This window comes from Micropterus dolomieu, linkage group LG21 (assembly GCF_021292245.1).
Source record: "Micropterus dolomieu isolate WLL.071019.BEF.003 ecotype Adirondacks linkage group LG21, ASM2129224v1, whole genome shotgun sequence".
Lineage (NCBI taxonomy): Eukaryota > Metazoa > Chordata > Actinopteri > Centrarchiformes > Centrarchidae > Micropterus > Micropterus dolomieu.
Genome location: NC_060170.1, coordinates 34,967,781 through 34,986,377, shown reverse-complemented (window position 1 = coordinate 34,986,377; position 18,597 = coordinate 34,967,781). Strand labels below are relative to the sequence as shown.

General features: G+C 44.8%; 2 protein-coding genes across 7 annotated transcripts in view; both read left to right on the top strand.

Annotated features, from left to right (window-relative positions):
• LOC123960188 (far upstream element-binding protein 3-like) overlaps nucleotides 1–10,660 on the top strand; it is a gene marked incomplete at its 3' end in the record, with an annotated part of 14,398 nt that extends 3,738 nt beyond the window's left edge. The window contains 11 exon segments of one of the 6 annotated variants that reach the window (XM_046034810.1): nucleotides 1,476–1,584; nucleotides 2,328–2,358; nucleotides 2,606–2,652; nucleotides 4,938–5,009; nucleotides 5,344–5,401; nucleotides 5,496–5,658; nucleotides 7,471–7,569; nucleotides 8,348–8,449; nucleotides 8,556–8,673; nucleotides 10,164–10,264; nucleotides 10,522–10,660. In XM_046034810.1, the coding sequence (XP_045890766.1) occupies nucleotides 1,476–1,584; nucleotides 2,328–2,358; nucleotides 2,606–2,652; nucleotides 4,938–5,009; nucleotides 5,344–5,401; nucleotides 5,496–5,658; nucleotides 7,471–7,569; nucleotides 8,348–8,449; nucleotides 8,556–8,673; nucleotides 10,164–10,264; nucleotides 10,522–10,660 (1,039 nt within the window). 6 annotated transcript variants of the gene reach the window in all.
• A 5,886-nt stretch (nucleotides 10,661–16,546) lies between these two features.
• Nucleotides 16,547–18,597, top strand: part of LOC123960363 (complement C5-like) — an 11,649-nt gene continuing 9,598 nt past the window's right edge. Inside the window, exons 1-4 of the mRNA XM_046035045.1 lie at nucleotides 16,547–16,765; nucleotides 16,863–16,967; nucleotides 17,457–17,628; nucleotides 17,908–18,032. Of these exons, the coding sequence (XP_045891001.1) occupies nucleotides 16,547–16,765; nucleotides 16,863–16,967; nucleotides 17,457–17,628; nucleotides 17,908–18,032 (621 nt within the window). The remainder of the gene's footprint in view (nucleotides 16,766–16,862; nucleotides 16,968–17,456; nucleotides 17,629–17,907; nucleotides 18,033–18,597) is intronic.

Here is an 18,597-nt window from a genome sequence, read left to right as displayed (position 1 = left end):
CTTGATCTGTTGTGACTTGGGACATGACTTTAGACCTGTTGGTCTCGACTCGGGACTTGATCTGTTGTGACTTGGGACATGACTATAGACTTGTTGGTGTTGACTCGGGACTTGATCTGTTGTGACTTGGGACATGTCTTTAGACCTGTTGGTCTCGACTCGGGACTTGATCTGTTGTGACTTGGGACATGACTTTAGACCTGTTGGTCTCGACTCGGGACTTGATCTGTTGTGACTTGGGACATGATTTTAGACCTGTTGGTCTTGACTTATGATTTGACTTTAGACCTGTTGCTCTTGACTCGGGACTAAATCTGTTGTGACTTGGGACATGACTTAAGACCTGTTGGTCTTGACTCGGGACTTGATCTGTTGTGACTTGGGACATGACTTTAGACCTGTTGGTCTCGACTCGGGACTTGATCTGTTGTGACTTGGGACATGACTTTAGACCTGTTGGTCTCGACTCGGGACTTGATCTGTTGTGACTTGGGACATGACTTTAGACCTGTTGGTCTCGACTCGGGACTTGAATATGTTGTGACTTGGGACATGACTTTAGACCTGTTGCTCTCGACTCGGGACTTGATCTGTTGTGACTTGGGACATGACTATAGACTTGTTGGTGTTGACTCGGGACTTGATCTGTTGTGACTTGGGACATGACTTTAGACTTGTTGGTCTTGACTTATGATTTGACTTTAGACCTGTTGCTCTTGACTCGGGACTTGATCTGTTGTGACATGGGACATGACTATAGACTTGTTGGTGTTGACTCGGGACTTGATCTGTTGTGACTTGGGACATGACTTTAGACCTGTTGGTCTCGACTCGGGACTTGATCTGTTGTGACTTGGGACATGATTTTAGACCTGTTGGTCTTGACTTATGATTTGACTTTAGACCTGTTGCTCTTGACTCGGGACTAAATCTGTTGTGACTTGGGACATGACTTTAGACCTGTTGGTCTTGACTTATGATTTGACTTTAGACCTGTTGCTCTTGACTCGGGACTTGATCTGTTGTGACTTGGGACATGACTTTAGACCTGTTGTACTCGACTCGGGACTTGATCTGTTGTGACTTGGGACATGACTTTAGACCTGTTGTACTCGACTCGGGACTTGATCTGTTGTGACTTGGGACATGACTTTAGACCTGTTTGTCATGACTTGGGACTTAATCGCCAATCAGAAATACTTTATTTATTCTTGTGTCAGAGTTGCTCACACTGCACATCCAGGGAAAAAGGAAAATAAATAATAGACAGTTGGTAAATAGAATATTATATATATAAGTAGACCGTCTAAAAGTATTGGGAAATGTACAGCAGACTTACAAAGACCACTCACCATCAGCTCTGTCGCTGCTAGGTGATCGTTTGTCTCTGTTAGCATTGAGCTACTCACCCATACAGGCGTTAGTCTGTTCTCATGTCCAGGTGTTACAGCTGTTTCTGTCTGTGTTTCTGTTAGATGGTAGGAAAGATGGGCGGAGAAACCATGTCTCACCTCAACAGCTCCTCAGGAAGTGTCGAACCCTCGCTGTACTACCCGGGACAGAAGCGACCAGGAGAGGACGGAGGTGAGCCGGGGGGACTGAGGGTTTAGGGAGGAAATCGATTAATTCGTGAAATGTGTGTATTTTCTGTACATTTGAACGCCTGACAGAGCCGTCACTCAGACCTCCCGGCATTAACGTGCATCTCGTATCCAGACTGGATCCAGAGGTCATTTTAACCTGATCACATTTACACCTGGTATGAATTAGAGATGCGCAGATTGATCGGCTGGTGACCGGAATCGGACGGATTTCAGTTTAATTGTCTGTGTCGCTGTCACATGTGCACGAGTTTTTCACCTCACCTGGAACCCTACAAATCACAGTGTCCGGGTGTTTGAGGTTTTTTAAAACAGGCCAACACGTTGTTGGTTTGGTCTTTGTATGGATGTGTTGAAAATAGGAAGAACGCAGCTCGCCTTGATTGACTCGTGACGATATGACCGCTCTTAAACACTTCACACCTGTACAACATATTGATATCAAACCACCTCTCATCTGTCCCGGACATCCTCTCACAGCTGTTAGTTGTTCTCTGTAACATTCAGATGTTTTTATTACACGAGTGTGTGTTGAAGTACACGGGATTTATTTTCTGGTATCGTGACATCACTACTAGAAAACAGAACCATGTCCTGTTTCTTCCCCTGCGTTTTTCTGCAGAAACGCGTCATCCGGCCGGACTTAATGTTAGTTTTGGTCAGCAGCTCCGTCAGATCACTTGAAGAACATAAACATGTCTAATCTGTGTCTCTGTCTCTCAGTAGGAAACCAGCTAGCAGCCATGGGGCATCAAAGGTACGACCTGCACGTCATATTGATGAAACACACATGCACGCAGCGGGGCGGCGCACATAATGACCTGTGTTCAGCATCGTAGTGCACATCAGTGCGAGGGTGTTGGGGTGCAGCAGTAGATAAGTGTTTATAGATCTGTGCTCCTACAGTCATAATCATAATCACTTATTGACACACTCACTGTGGTTGTGGCTTTTTCTTTGTGACCGGGATGGTAATGTGTGTTTGTGTGTGTGTGTTGCAGCAGGGTAATCACAGAGGATTACAAGGTTCCCGACAGAATGGTTGGCTTCAGTGAGTATGACCTCCGACCTTTCAGTCCTTGCTACAGATCAGGTGTCTGAAGGCTCCGTCGTCCGTTCACATTGTAGTTGTAAAGAGAAGCTGATCTGAAGTCTGGACCAGCACTACGTCCCAGTCAGATTCTCAGCTTATCTTAACCTTATGAATCATTTTTCATCCCTCAGTTCTGACTGTTGCAGTTAAATCAGAACGTGACATTGAACCTTTTCACTTTTAACCTGACCTTGGACGGCTTACCCGAGCTAGAACCTTGAAACCTGAAATAAAACCTGTATCCTGGACTTTTTCACCTGACTCTAATTCAGACGGCATTCAGACCAAACGCGAATTTAATCCTCTCAACGCTCTCCTCGCGGGGTTTATCTCTGGACAACTGCCAGGGGTTCACGCACAACGCGAATAAACACAACCCACCATTACTACAGCTGTACGAACCCAAAGTAAACATTTTGCTGTGATTTAATTGTAATAAACGGATCAAATTGATGCCGGAATAACTACAATATGATGCAGATCTGTTAAACATATGAATTCATGCTTTGTCAGGTCTGTCAGCAGGACAACAACTGTTAAAATGTTTGTTTTCTGAATGGAGTTCGGTTCGATCAGGGCTATGCTATGCTAACTTGGTCACAGTAAAGTCACCAGCTACTTCAACTTCCTCACTGTCTTTTCTCCAAGTAACGTCCAGTTTTGTCAGGTTTTTATATAAATATGAAGTAGCAGTCCAGCAAAACTCTGGGTGCCGACCGACGCTAACAACAACACTGGAACCGCAAATGCACGGAAGCTGCTGAGAAGCGCGAGTGAAGTTAAATCAACGTTGTCATTCCAAAAACTAAAGTAAAAAGCTAATTTAATAAAGCAGTTAACTCTGAGCTCCTCCCTTCGAGTAAACGGTGCAGAATCCAGACCGACTGCAGGGGTTTGTGCTCCCTGCTCCTCTCCCCCAAGTTGAGCAGCTCTCAGCCGGCCAGCAGATTTTCAGTCGCCCGCTCTGCCTGATCCTCTCCACACAACGCTCTGAAGCCGTCGGTGACGTCCGGACAATCTCAACGCTGATAGGCTATCGCGGCTCGCCGTCATGCCACTTCCTTCACGTCGCCGGCAGCGCCCTCCTTCGTTCCGCCCCACAGGAAATTACGTCTCTACGCGTCTTTGCATTGACTTTGCATGTAAACGCACCGCCGCCCAAAGCTCGCTTTGCTTTTGGTCTGAAAGCGCCTCAAACCTTTATCCAGAGCTAGAGCCCTTCCACTTATCCAACAGTCTTCCATATAACGTAGAACCTTTAACGTGGGATTGTTACAGCTGTAGTAGAACATTAGAACCTTTCATCAGTACTAGAATCTCTGAGAACCTTTTCAAACAACCAAGACCAGTCCATCAGAGCTAGAGCGTCCACTAAAATAGAATAAAATCCACCCGAGCAACAATTATGTCACCTGATCTATAATCTTAATACTCACCAAGAGCCTTCTACCTGACCTAGACCCATTAAACCAACCTTGAACCTTTTAAGCTGATCCAGATACCTTACCTGAGCTAGAAGGTTTCACCTGACCTAAACCTTTCCAACTGAGCTACAACCATTAACCTAATCCTAAAACATTTAACTTGAGCTAGAGCCTTTTCTGACCAGGCATAGAACATTTTACCTGACCCAAAAGCTTTCCGCATGATGTAGAACCTTTTCACCTAACATAGACCCCTCCACCTGACCAATAACCTGAACCTGATCACACCCTTCTCAAACCTTTTCAGCTAACCTGGACCCTTTCTCATACTGACCTAGAACCTTATTAACCTGAGCCAGGACCTGTTAATCTAACCGAAACCCCTTCACAAGATCCAGAACCTTCTACTTAACCTAGATCGTTGAACGTTACGCCTGACCCAGAACCCTGTCCCCTGACCTAGAGTCAAATAATCGATTAGCTATCAACAATTACATTAATCGCCAACTGTTTTGATAATAATCAGTTGGAGTAATTGTCCGATTCCAGCTTCTAAAGGATGTCATCTCAGGCTTTAGGAAAAACATTTGACCATTTTCTGACATTTTATAGACCAAACAACTAAATAATTCATATAGAAAATAATCCACAGATTAATCGACAATGATCATTAGTTGCAGCCCCAACTCCAACCTGCCTGGATGGTAAAATGTTGATTTACAACGAAAGAAAGAACCAACAGACACCCTGACTGTGCACTTTACTTTGTTTTAGCAAGATATCAATACAACAATAGATTTCTCTCCTGTGCTCCTCCAGTTATTGGTAGAGGAGGTGAACAGATCACCAGGATCCAGTTGGAGTCCGGCTGCAAGATCCAGATTGCTTCTGGTGAGACTGTCGGACTGTTTACTTGCTTCTCCTGCAAAGTCTTTGTTGTACCACCTTTTCCATGTTTTGCTGTAGTTGCTCTGCTCGTTTTGTTAATGTTTGTTTAATTAGTCTAACTTTAAAAGGAGACTTCTTGGTTCTACTTTGATGCCTCTTCTGCTCTTCACGCCTCCAAACAGCTGCTTCATTTACACGACTGCTCTTGCATTTTCTCTGGTTGATTAAAAACTGATAGTAATTAACTCTGAAGTATTGAGTTTATCTATTTTAAAGTTGAACTTAGACACCTTCCAGGAACGCCTGACCAACCAGCTGTGTGTGTGTGTGTGTGCAGACAGCGGCGGTCTGATGGAGCGGCCATGTTCCCTGACTGGAACCCCAGAGAGCATCGAGTGAGTTTCTAAAACGTCTCCGCCCTCAGCTCCTCCAATGACCTCCTCCTGCTGGCGTCACCTCCTCACCTTCTCCCGCGCTCTTCGTTTACAGGCAGGCAAAGCGGCTCCTGATTCAGATTGTGGATCGCTGTAGAAACGGACCGGGTTTTCACGGCGAAGGGGAGGGCGGCGCCTCGGTGCAGGAGATGCTGATCCCGGCCAGTAAGGTGGGGCTGGTGATTGGCCGAGGAGGAGACACCATCAAACAGCTGCAGGTACACTAGCCGATGTGTAATATCCCACGCTCTCGCCAAGCCTGTGCGTCTCTTCTGACTAGACGACTCGCACTCCTTAAATGGAAATTCAAGTTATGGATCGGAGGTCTTGTGTATAACTTGGCAGCGGATTAAATTTGCTATTCAACAAGAGGATATGTTCAGAAATGTTAAGCAATGTGGCAACCGTTTTTGAGAGTGCGGTCTAATGACCCTGTGCTACATGTAGGTTTTTTCATACTGCATATTTTTTGTGTAATCCCATTGTTATTTTGTTTGGTTTTTTTTATTATCTATTATAGTTTTCTTTTCATTTATTGCACTTGTACTTGTCTTCTGTTTTGTAATCCCTGTCACATTAGCCGTGTTCCCATCACCGTTTTCTTATGCGCAAATGGCAAAATTGCAAAATCCTTGTATTTCATAAAAACGTTCTGACGCTCGTCTGAGGTGGTTTTTGACCTTGTCGGAAAAGAGTTGATGCCTGAAATGGGAGATGGGCGAGCTGGTGAGGAGGGAGCTTCCGAACAGCGATCTGATTCAAATGCAAAAGTCCCATAAACCCAACAGAGGGCGACTCTTCTGCTTGCAAATAGAAGTCGGGCTCCATTAGAAATAATGTTTCTCAGCTGATTTATTCCCTCAGTAAACACTTTCCTGATGAGTTTCTGGTCTCAGTCGCTAGTTTCAAGTCTTCTTCAACACAGCATGATGTTCATTTAGTAAATTATGGTCCCATTTAGAGGAACAGAGACCAGGAAGCAGGGGGAGGCTTTAGGGCAGGACTACAAGCTGACTGACAAGTCGCTACCATGGCGACCTGTCAATCAGGATAGAGGCGACTCGTATTCGCTGCTCTGTGAACATTTAACCAGCACATTTAGTTTTAAGCCCGTTGTTCTCTAGACAAAATGATCAGCTCTGTTAAAATGACAGTTAACGTGACTTACAGATGCACCTCGCCAAGCTAGCTAGCTAGCTCCACACACGGCCGTTAGCGCCACCGTCTCCTCCAAATATGGTCACGTGTGGTAGTGTTGTAGTCAAGACCGCTCAAACAAAGACCAAGTCAAAACCAGATATATCGAGACCAAGACCAGTTCTTCGTGACAGACCCCCCTGACAGTCGCTAATGGTTACAACACATTTTTAATCAGGGTCATTGGTTGCATTTGAAGCAAAATGTTTTACATCCAATCAAAGTTTAGATGTTAACAAATAAACCAGACAATTTAAAAACAATTAATTGATACTCCGAAAGTTCTGGTCTTGAAATAAAATCCAGAGTCCTCAATGTCCGAGACAAGACCGAGTACAAATGAGGTCGAGTCCAAGACCAGACTCGAGTACTACAACACAAACATCCGCCGCCGCCGGTTGCAAAAACTCAACATGGCGGCGCCCTATCGGCCAAACTCGAGGCTTCAAAACGGCGGTCCACAAACCATCGGGTGACGTCACCGTGACTACGTACCTTTTTATAGAGTCTGTGTTTGAAACACATTCCTGAGGACCTCTCTCCCTGGTCCTCACGTCCATGGACGTGATGACGTGGTTACGTCAACTAGTGACGTACGCTCGCTTTCTCGCTCAGATGGAAACATGGCTACTGTCTATATTTATGTATCATCTCATTCTCGAGGAGGTCCTGCAACATATATGTATGTACAGACACACAAGTTAACCACGCAGCACACACACACAAACACAATATAAAACTCGCCTGCCCAAACAAATTAAAGTACATTCACAAAATAAAGAAAAGTCTTTCCCTTTGACGTCTCTGATGGATGCTGCTGTTGTGCGTTTCAGGAGCGAGCAGGGGTGAAGATGATGATGATCCAGGACGGTCCGATGCCGACAGGAGCCGACAAACCCCTCCGCATCTCCGGAGACCCGTACAAAGTGCAGGTAAAAGCAGGAGTTTGTGCTCGACACCACGTGGCCTACACGGTTGTGACTAGAGGGGGAGCTTCGCTGCTGTTTGTGCGTTCAGATATCAGCCGTGTTCGTTGTTTACTGACGGCTTTACTCCAGCTTCAGAGTCGTGATATTTCCCCCCACCGCTGCTCCACATTACAGACCAGCAGATCAGGTTCAAAGCTAAGGATTGTGCTTTTCCTGTGCATATGGATCAAACAAGCTTGAATGGTCCCGGTTGCTCATCGCTGAGCTCGGTACACCTCATGGCTGCAACTAATGATTATTTTTATTATGGAATAATCTGTTGATCCTTTTGTCGACTGATAAAATGCTAAATTATGCAATACGGTGTCAGAAAATGGTTAAAAATGTGTTGCCCAAGATTACGTTCACAGAATGAATGCGTTTACTGTCACAGAGGAAGAAAAGAAACCAGAAAATATTCACGTTTAAGGAGCTGGAGTCAGAGAATTAGGACATTTATTTTCTTTAAAAAAAATGACTCAAAACGATCAGAATAGTTGGCGATTTAATAAAAAATAGTCTAATCAGTTAATCGGCTAATCGTTGCTGCTCTAGCGCATACATTAAAAATGTTATTTCTGTAGCCCCTAAACTTCAAGTAGCCAATCAAAGAGCCTTTTAAAGAAGTAGATCTAATATACCTAAATTAAATTTCTCCTCCAGGTTTAAAACTAAACTCCCTGCAGAGACGAGCGTACACACAGACATCATTTATCTGTTCTCCCCTCCTTCCCCCCTTCAGGCAGCGAGGGAGCTCGTGTTGGAGGTGATCCGGGAGAAGGACGGAGACTTCAGGTCGGGACGCAACGACTTCAGCGCCCGTCTGGGAGGAGCCAACCTGGATGTACGACGCGAAACACAAACAAACGCACACACTGTCAGCATTTGTTAGCAGCCAACACGTATGAGCGTCTCTTGGATCACTATTTAAAAGGTACATTCATGTCTAGTCTGTCCCTCTGCAGGTCCCAGTCCCCAGGTTTGCTGTTGGCATTGTGATCGGCAGGAACGGAGAAATGATCAAGAAGATCCAGAATGATGCAGGGGTCCGGATCCAGTTTAAAGCAGGTCTGTCTACACCAGGATAAAACTGGTTCGTTGTAAAGTATTACTGGAATAGGGCTGGGGCGATTCAGCGACGTAATCGATTACGTAAATACGTCAACTTCAACAACAACATCCGGTGTTAGTGGGATCCCTCCGGACAAGCTCCAGCTACCAAACCGAGCCTTCGGCCGGCTAAAGTTTGGGAGTATTTCAGACAGACGCTCCACAGCGTGCTGCTCCGCGAACACGTGAAGCGAAAGTGTCCCGGAGCGCCGACGGCAGCGTCGCACATCCTGTTTACTGTCTGTCTCCGCGCGTTATCAGCACGAGGACACGTAGTCCGTAAAAATGTGTTTTCTAAGTGTTTCTTCATGTTAAAAGTAATTTCTGCCCCGCTGCTGTCATGGTAACGTAACGTTACACCGCGAGTCATCAAACGACAGTTTCATGTTTTCTGTTTAACGTCTGAGCGAGAGAACAGCTGAAACTAACATTACAGACGATCTGTGACTGTCAGTTGTTCCTTTGCTCCACACTGATGCAGAAATACATCTGATTATCGCGCTGCGCCACTCAATACTGAAATAAATCCAGTCATTTAAAGTTTGAAGCAAAGTAGTTAATTAATGTCTGATGTTGTCACAACGCATCAGTGAGGTGGAAACTGGATTCATCTTAATTCTGATGTGCTTCATCAGGACGAGTGAATAAAATACTGATTTATTGATTAGACACGTTTTTGATATTTATTTTGGATAAATTGGTGTGTTCATCGAGTAACGGGCAACTTAGATTAATCGACTAATTGAAAAAATAATCTTTAGATTAATCGATTTGAAAAATAATCCTTATATTGCGGCTGACTGTCAGAAAATTTCACTCCCGAGTTCCCCTCACCCCCATGATCACTCGAGCCAAATCAGGTGAACGGGTGAGCGCAGCTACTTCTCACCCACTCACAAGTGCCAGTGCAGTGTGCCGATACAAACGAAGGACATGAACAGTCCTGTACAGCCCTAATCCACAATGGTGCAGGGGTCCAGTTCAAAGCATAAGTCGTAATTCAGTTTAAAAGTAGTCAGTTTAAAGCGGTGTAATCCAGGCCAAACTAGATTGAAGTGGTCTGTTTAAACTGGTGCGTTGGCATCGTGGGCTCTGGTTTAAGACTCATCTGGATCAGTGCTGGTCTCTTTACACCAGTGAAGTCCAGTTTGGACTCTGTTTAAATCGTTCACATGGTGTCCAGTCAGTGTTCAGATTAACGGCCAGCGAGGTAGTCATGGCAACCGGCCATTTTATTATATTTCAGCGCGCGTGTAAAGCAACACCTGTCGGCGCTGATGTGACTCGCTAGCACGCTGGCGTGGCTCGTTTCGATAGATAAATAAAATGTGTGTTAATAGAGTCGAGTACTGTAAGGCAGCTGCTGCGTGTTTGGACCGGTTTAATCCAGATCAAAGGGTGTTGACCTGACCACCTTCTGACCTCTGACCTCTCTGTGCCTCGCCCAGATGATGGCATCAGTCCGGAGCGTGTTGCCATGGTGATGGGTCAGCCGGACCGCTGTCAGCATGCTGTCCACCTCATCAACGAGCTCATCCAGACCGCACAGGTAACGCACTCTCTCAGAGTAGGGTCAGGTTTAAAGGTCAGGTCGCTGTCACGAGTCCAGGCAGATGTTACGCTCTGTGACGTAGCTGGTAGAGTTTGTGTTTCCTTTTACAGAAATAAAAACATTTCCACTATAGATTGGAGCTGAAAAATTCCCAGAATGCAGGAAATGAACTGTTTAAAGCTCAAAGCCGTTGATATAATTCAGCTCGTCTCGCCTGTAGTTCACAGCGCGCTCTTCTTTTTCTGTTGCGTTAGGAGCGCGATGGTTTTGGCTCCGCCCTGCGGAGTGGGAGGGTCAGAAGTCGTGGTGATTGGACTATGGGCTCTCCTGGTCCCCTACAGGAAGTGACCTACACCATCCCCGCTGACAAGTGTGGCCTGGTCATCGGCAAAGGTAGGAGAACAAGTTTCAGTCACAAACACATTCCCACCCTCATCCCGCCGCGGCGGTGTTACCACCTGACGCAAACAAGGCTCTGATATCTGTTAAACCTCGCTGACCACCTGTTGGCTTTCTCATGCTGAGAGCATCACAGGCTGGCTGAGTCGATCCGTGACTCAGAGCTGTGAACCGTTTTAATGTCGGGTCCATACAACTATTTACAAAGCAGCAGAAGATATGCAGTGTAAATATTGGCTGCTTTGTTTATCTCAGCCATGTTGGTGTAAATATGGTCCAAGGTCTTCTCTGGTGGGGGGGGGGGGGGGGGGGGGGGGGGGGGGGGGGGGGGCACATGCTGCAGTCTCCAGGTTGAAGTGACCTGCTGGTTTGTAGCCTGTCCAGGAGGAGGCGTGTAAACTCTCAGGGCAGATAGAAACGTCTGCAGATAACTTTTTTAAAACTCTTTTTGTTTAAGTTTTATTTAACCAGATGGTGCCTGCATGTCAGAATAACGCCCCCTAAAGTTGGAACAACATCATCCGGTACACGAGTTGCCGTTGTTGATGTCCTACAAGTAGAAACAGGACGGACGACATGGTCCGAAAATCACGTGTTGGACTCAAATGTTTTGCTTACATATCGTAATGTAATTTGGTGTTAGGTTATAACGGTTAATCGGCTGAAAATAGCAAAGAAAGCACTTTCTGTGTTTGGACTAATGAGCCGAATATATTCTACCAAACAGTCCCGTTGCCATGCCGGCAGTGTGGAAGCATTTTAAAGTGTCTGAGCAGTTTGCAGACGCTGTTCTGCTGAACTGTCTCCAGCACGTCCGCTCCATCTGCGGCTGACTTCTTAGAAAAGAAACGCTTTGAGTGTTTCTGTCTCTCGTCTGTGAGAAGGAGGTGAAGCTAGCCGCGCCTACATTTGGAGTGCGCATGTATTCCAGCCTTTACGGTAAGTGAAGCGGTCCAGAGCGAGCTGACGGGCAGGTTAGAGACTTTATCCTGTCAGTGTGTCTCTTTAGCATGCAGAGAGGCTGTGAAGTCTTCATGTTACAACTTTATTTATCAAACCGGGTCGGACTGGATGAATTTAGCACGTGAGGAAACACGTGACAGCGTCCGGTTTTCAAAATAAGGCGTCTGTACAGGATGGAAATAAGATTAACTGGATTATATTCACAGAAAGTATAAAACATGTTACATGTGTCCATTAAAAATAAATGGACTCATTTTTTGGATTTTAATGTGCAAATAAAATGCACCTCAGAAGGGAGGAGGTTTCTGATGCTGTCTGTTTTTATATTAATGATACAGATAAATGTCAGAAGCTGTAAAATGAAGACACAAACATGAACAGTCGTATCTAGAATGATTCTGAGGTCATATTAACAGGGTTTTAGGGGCTGATGCCCAAAACATGCTGTGCCATCACTGTAAAATCACTGTGGAGCAACAGAACCAACCAGATTACTTTCTCCAAATCTAAAGGTTGTTATTTATTATCTGCTCCAGCTTTTCCAACTATTTGTTCAGAGATTTGGTGAAAATAACGGCCCAATATGATGTGAAATTACATATTTGTCATTGGAAAATGTGAAGTTTTCTTGTGGGAGGACTCCCAAACTCCCCGGACCATGACCACCAACTCCAAAACATTCATCTAAAGCTCACATTAAACTGAGAAAACCCTGAAGCTGTTCTGATGTGCATCGCATGCTCATGTACAGAAGCTGCTGAGACATGTTGTGTTGGGCGCGCACACAATAAATATTTTGGCTACAGCTCCATCCGAGAGGAAACTCTGTAGTCGATATTGAGCCATTAAAATACGCCCGGATGAGTACTGTATCTGTACTTGGCACATTTTCAAATATCTAACTAAAAATGAATAGATGTGAAGCAGTTCATATATCCTTATGAACTGCTTATTTTGTTCATAAGGTGCTGCTATATTTTGTTTATTTTGTTGAAAACAGATTTTATTCGTGGATATTTGTTGAAAACAGATTTTACTCGTGGATATTTGATGAAAACAGATTTTACTCGTGGATATTTGATGAAAACAGATTTTACTCGTGGATATTTGATGAAAACAGATTTTACTCGTGGATATTTGTTGAAAACAGATTTTACTCGTGGATATTTGATGAAAACAGATTTTACTCGTGGATATTTGTTGAAAACAGATTTTACTCGTGGATATTTGTTGAAAACAGATTTTACTCGTGGATATTTGTTGAAAACAGATTTTATTCGTGGATATTTGTTGAAAACAGATTTTACTCGTGGATATTTGTTGAAAACCGATTTTCTTGTAATAGTTCTGAAGGTTCTGCCTCAGATTTGTGAAGTGATCCGCTGTTTAAAACCACATTTAACTTTCATTTAGGAGCAAAAATTGGCCTTTAAACTTAAAGAACAAGTTGATGTTTATCCTGATAATTATCGACGTTTCATTGTGATAACGTTTTTGGCCGTATCTCCCAGCCCTAATGCAAAGTAGGGCTGAACACAAGGGGCAGCTGAGGGTTTGATGTTTTCAGTTGCTCTTTATTTCCCCGCTGTCTGATCCCTGCAGCCGGGAAACTGCTGAGGACTCCAAGAAAAAAGCACAACGAACAACGACGACGACGACGTAAAAGACTCGGGACGAGAGCTCCATCAGCGCCGTTCGCTCTCTATTAAAAAAGCTCTTAAAGACATCAGCCATTCAGCATCAGCCATTCAGCAGCCCGTGTGTGTGGAGGTCAAGAGGGTCGAGCAGCAGCCTCCAAAATAAAAGCCAGAGAAAAAAGAAATGTCAAGTGCCCAACGTTTAGACACCATATGGTCTGTGTGTGTCTGTGTGTGTGTGGTGGTCTATTGTTCATCAGGACTTTCTATTGGACAACACTGATGAATGTCCTACTGTCTGCACACGCACAGCGGTAGTCTAATTTAAAGGCATCATATCCAGTTAAAGCGACTGGAAAATGTTCTTTAAACAGGAACGAGATATTTAAATAAAAAAATAATGAGTTTATTTAGGAATTATCCACGGAGTAATATTTATATATCAGCTAATTATTTAGACCATAATATGTCTGAAATAAAAAAATAGGAAGACAAAACAATGTGTGTGTATATAGATATAATCTGTACAAATAAAAGGCAAGCAGTACACACACACAGTACCCACAGCCCTTGAACTAATACTGCAGTACTGTCTGAGGTGAAGTACATGTAACATGATACAACATTAGAATAATAGATCATGTGATTAAGTAATGATTCTCCTTCTGTATTGCATAAATATATAATACAACAGTGTAGCGCGTTAACACGGGATATGATACATAATAAAAGGAGAGCTGGATTAATATATGGTAAAGTACAGCATGTAGCAAATAACGCTCCTCCCGCGGGTCACAGCATGCTTCCCCCGCCGCCACTACGAAAATCACTACGTAAAACTGTCACTATTTGAAATCTACACAGCTGATTTCTCACCTCAAAACTTCTCAGAAGTGGATTTAGTAATGAAATTCCACACGAAAACTGTAAAATATGTAATAATCTGGTGCAGCAATGATGATGCAGTGAATAGTGAATATTCTCTCTGACCAGTCAGCAGTCTGTCCTGTTTCCACGTCACATTTTAGTATCGCTCAGCTCGCTTGGAACCTCGACAGAGGTGGAAAAAAGTACCTGGAAGCAGGTACAGGTGCAACTTTTCCACAGTGGAAAACCGAACCGAGTGTCGGTGGAGAAGGGGCTCAACGGTTTCAGTTCTTATTTGAATATAACACACAGTATAAAGAATTTAGGAGCGCTGTGAAAAATGTAGCAGTTTATTAGCAATTTATTATCTACATTAGGACCGCAGCTAACGGGTATTTTAGTAATCGAGTCTTCTACAGATTATTCAATAATGTAACGTTACAACCCAAACCAGTCAGAGAACAACAAACAACACACCTTTCTACATTTATAGCCAAGACCTGAGCCTTACCTTTGCTAACCTTCATCCCAACTAACCATCATGATGCCGGTTAAATGCTAACGAGAAGCCGCTTTTCTCAGCCGCAGATCTCTTTTCAAGGAACTAAAAGGTTCCTGCGGTCCACTGTTGTGTGCGTTTCCACCGCGGTCTAAAGATTAGGCGAATTAACCAGCTGACGTAGGCTGTAGGCCTGCACGCCGTACGCAGAGATGCACAGGCATCATTATTTGTAACCGCTATCCATGAGCAACATTTTATAAACGGACATCAGCTTTGATGTAATACAGTGAAAAACTACAGCATGTGTTTGACCGTTAAAGCAGCTGTTTTAGTTAATGAAGAGACACACGATGAAGATCAAGCTCTTAAAATAAGTCCAGCACAGAGAAAGCAACACAAAAATGAAGCGGCGACAGTTTGGAAGGTTTTTAAAACATTTCCAGCCGGATCAGCTGCAGCATCACGTCCGTGTCGCCCGAGCGTCGGAGGAACGTGATGTTTAACGAGCTTTATTACCTGCTGTAATCAGCTGCTCTGTTTGTTTTGGAGAGGAGGAGGCCGACTTCAGCTCTGACTGATGAAAACTTAAACAACTCTGGCCCCAGTATTTAGCTAAACTCCAGCAGCTGTTTGCTGTAAACCCACCGCCGCACGCCGGCTGCTGTTTCCCAGCAACACATTTAACGCAGACGTTAGTGCTCCTGACTGTGAGTGTCCCGAGAGGACCACCAGGTAACATTTTAGGCGGGGGGGATGGATTGCGATGAGCACTAACGAACCAGCGGCGTCGATCATCTTGATAACGACCCCACTGAGGTTAAATAGCTGAGTTCCCTACCATGTGGATGAGGGACGAAACGTCCTCCAGTATCTTCAACCAAGTCTAGCTGCCCTTAATTTCAGAATTCCTTTGATAATAGGGGTGTAACAAGACAACCTTGCGAGATTAAAATGTGGCGAGATTTCTCGTCAGGTTAAAAGCAGAAAGTTTTGAACAGCTGCTGAAACACAGGAGCTGTGAAAGTCCAGGAGTTTCTAACTGAATTAAAATTAAATAACTTCCCATTGAGGTGAAAAGGAGCCACGTGCACATTTAAAGAGGTCACTTCCCCAAACAGAGACACAAAGACGAGGGAAGACTGAATCCTGACTCAGCAGGGACGATATAAGTTCTACAGCAGAAACACATCTGAGCAGCACTGACTTACATTCTGTTTTCCCTTTACATAAATAAAAACATAAATAAAAGACAGAAATTACTGCAAAAAAAGAGACCAGAATGCAGGAAATTAAGTGTTTAAAGCTCATAATTTTCTTATAATTCAGCACTGAAGATGAATATTGTTAAAGTCTCGATCTCTTGAGCGAAGTGTCTCGTCTCACTCCTAACTGAAGATCTTCACAGACTCTGATGAAAAAGGATGCGTGTTCGCCTGGTTCACTGTTGAATGGACACATGAGCACGAGCCTCACTTCATCTCGCGCAGCGAGACAGACGTGAATGCAGAAATGACCTTAAACACCGATTTGCATATCAAAGACCTCAGTGAGACCTCACGAGGTTTTGGGAGAACTATTACATGAGGAAACATGCAGTTTAAACTGAAACCGGCTTCAGGTGCACATTAATGACACTGATGTTCGTTGGGAGATGAACCTTAGTCTAAAAGTGAGGGACAAAGATCTGATTATTACAATAATTATTTGTAATACAGTTAAATTTTGCTCCAGTTCCACTTGCTATTAAAACTATTAAAATACTTATAATACACATGACTACTTATATTAAATATATTATAATCTGACCTGTAATAATATGGATTTCACTTTCAGTACTTGAGTGTAGGATTCTCTTCTGCTACTCTGGCGCCCTCTGGTGATCACATTAAACATGACACTGTGGCAGACAGCATGAGCCCCGTCTCTCCTCTCTCCCCCTCGCCTCCTCACCCCCCCTCCCCCCCCTCCAGGTTGACAGCTCTGGTGGTGAAGACCCTGTCCCTGACGGACCCTGTGGTCCCCGTGGACCATCAGTCTCTGTCAGACTCGGTGTCCTGGTTGATCCGCAGCACTCAGCAGCCGGACGGGTCCTTCAGCGACACGTCCTCCTTCAGACCCAACAGAATCATGGTCAGCTCCTCCTCCTCCTCCTCCTCCTCCTCCTCTGCTGAGTAGCACTTACTTTCTGGGCTGCTGTTAAAGTTAAGTGTCTTCTGATTGGCTGCAGGCCTCGGGGACGGATGCAGGCGACCAATCAGTGTATCTGACGTCCTTCGTGCTGATCGCCTTACACAAAGCAACGAGCATCCAAGACCCGATCCTGCAGCTGCGAGTGAGAACACACCGCCTCCTCTTCCTCCTGCTGTCTTCGTGTTCCTCCTCTTCCTCCAGCTGTCTTCGTCCTCCTCCTCGTATTCCTGCTGTCTTCGTCCTCCTCCTCTTCCTCCTGCTGTCTTCGTCCTCCTCCGCTTCCTCCTGCTGTCTTCGTCCTCCTCCGCTTCCTCCTGCTGTCTTCGTCCTCCTCCTCTTCCTCCTGCTGTCTTCGTGTTCCTCCGCTTCCTCCTGCTGTCTTCGTCCTCCTCCGCTTCCTCCTGCTGTCTTCGTCCTCCTCCGCTTCCTCCTGCTGTCCTCCTCCGCTTCCTCCAGCTGTCTTCGTCCTCCTCCGCTTCCTCCTGCTGTCTTCGTCCTCCTCCGCTTCCTCCTGCTGTCTTCGTCCTCCTCCGCTTCCTCCTGCTGTCTTCGTCCTGCTGTCCTCCTCCTGCTGTCTTCGTCCTTACACAGTTTTAAGAGACATAACCTGTCCTCTCCTCCTCTCCCTCAGTTTCACGATGACAGCATCAAATCTGCAGCAAACTACATTTCCCAGCGTGCCCTGGGTGTGAAGAGTGTGTATGTGCGTGCGGTGGCGACCTACGCTCTGACCCTTCAGGACCCCAACAGCGTGACGGCCTCTCAGCTGCTCAGCTCTCTGGAGAACCTGGCTCGACAGAAAGGTGTGGCCGTTATTTTGGGAAGTTACTCACATATTTTACATAAATACAAACTTCAGAATCAGGTTTATTAAGTTATTTTCACATATACAAGGACTTTGTTTTGGGGACTAGTTGCCCAACAACAATAAACAAACTTCTATAAATATAAAGATTTCTAAAAATATGAAATTGACAGAATTATTTGCAGAATTGTAATGTGTAATAAAATACTATGTTGTGCAAACATGCAGGGGGGGAATGATTTAATAATGGAAAAATAAAACAATGCTGTGCGTGCAGGTCACCCCGCTGTGCTCAGGTACTGGCAGGAGCCCAGCGTGAAAGCTGATTGGCTGAAACCCGACCAATCCAGCGGCCTGACGGTGGAGATGACTGCGTACGTCCTGCTGACTGTGCTGCTCAAGGTGCTGTCACTTCCTGTTGATTCTTTAGCGAGCATGAAAACCTCCGGTGGTTTAGCTCCTCCCCTCGCCGCAGTGACGGAGGGGTGTACTGGTGGGTGTGGTTTCAGGTGCAGCAGCAGCCAGTGACACGCTGCTTTTCAGCCTGGTGTTTCTGATGAATTCAGGAATTATTTGGTGTTAATAAATACACTTTTACATGATCACAAGATTTTACACACATAACGTTTTCATAAATATTCACAAGGTTTGTAGAAGCACAATTGGCCGCAGCTGAAATTATAATTAGCTGAGCAGCAAGCGAATAAAAACTGGATGGTGACAAAGATAATACAGAATGTTAGTGTCCTCCAGTTTGGACTCATTTAAAGATCAGCAGTTTGAAGACAGCGTGCTTTAGAGTCCCTCCCTCTTCTCTTTTATAAATCTAATGCTTTGACTCGCTAACGTTCACTGCTGGCTCGCTACCAAGTGGGAACCTCCAGCGCTGCACTGTGTACATTTGACCAGTGGATCAACTCAAACCAAGTGAAAGCTGGAGTGATAAAGTGTTTGTCATTAAATCAGT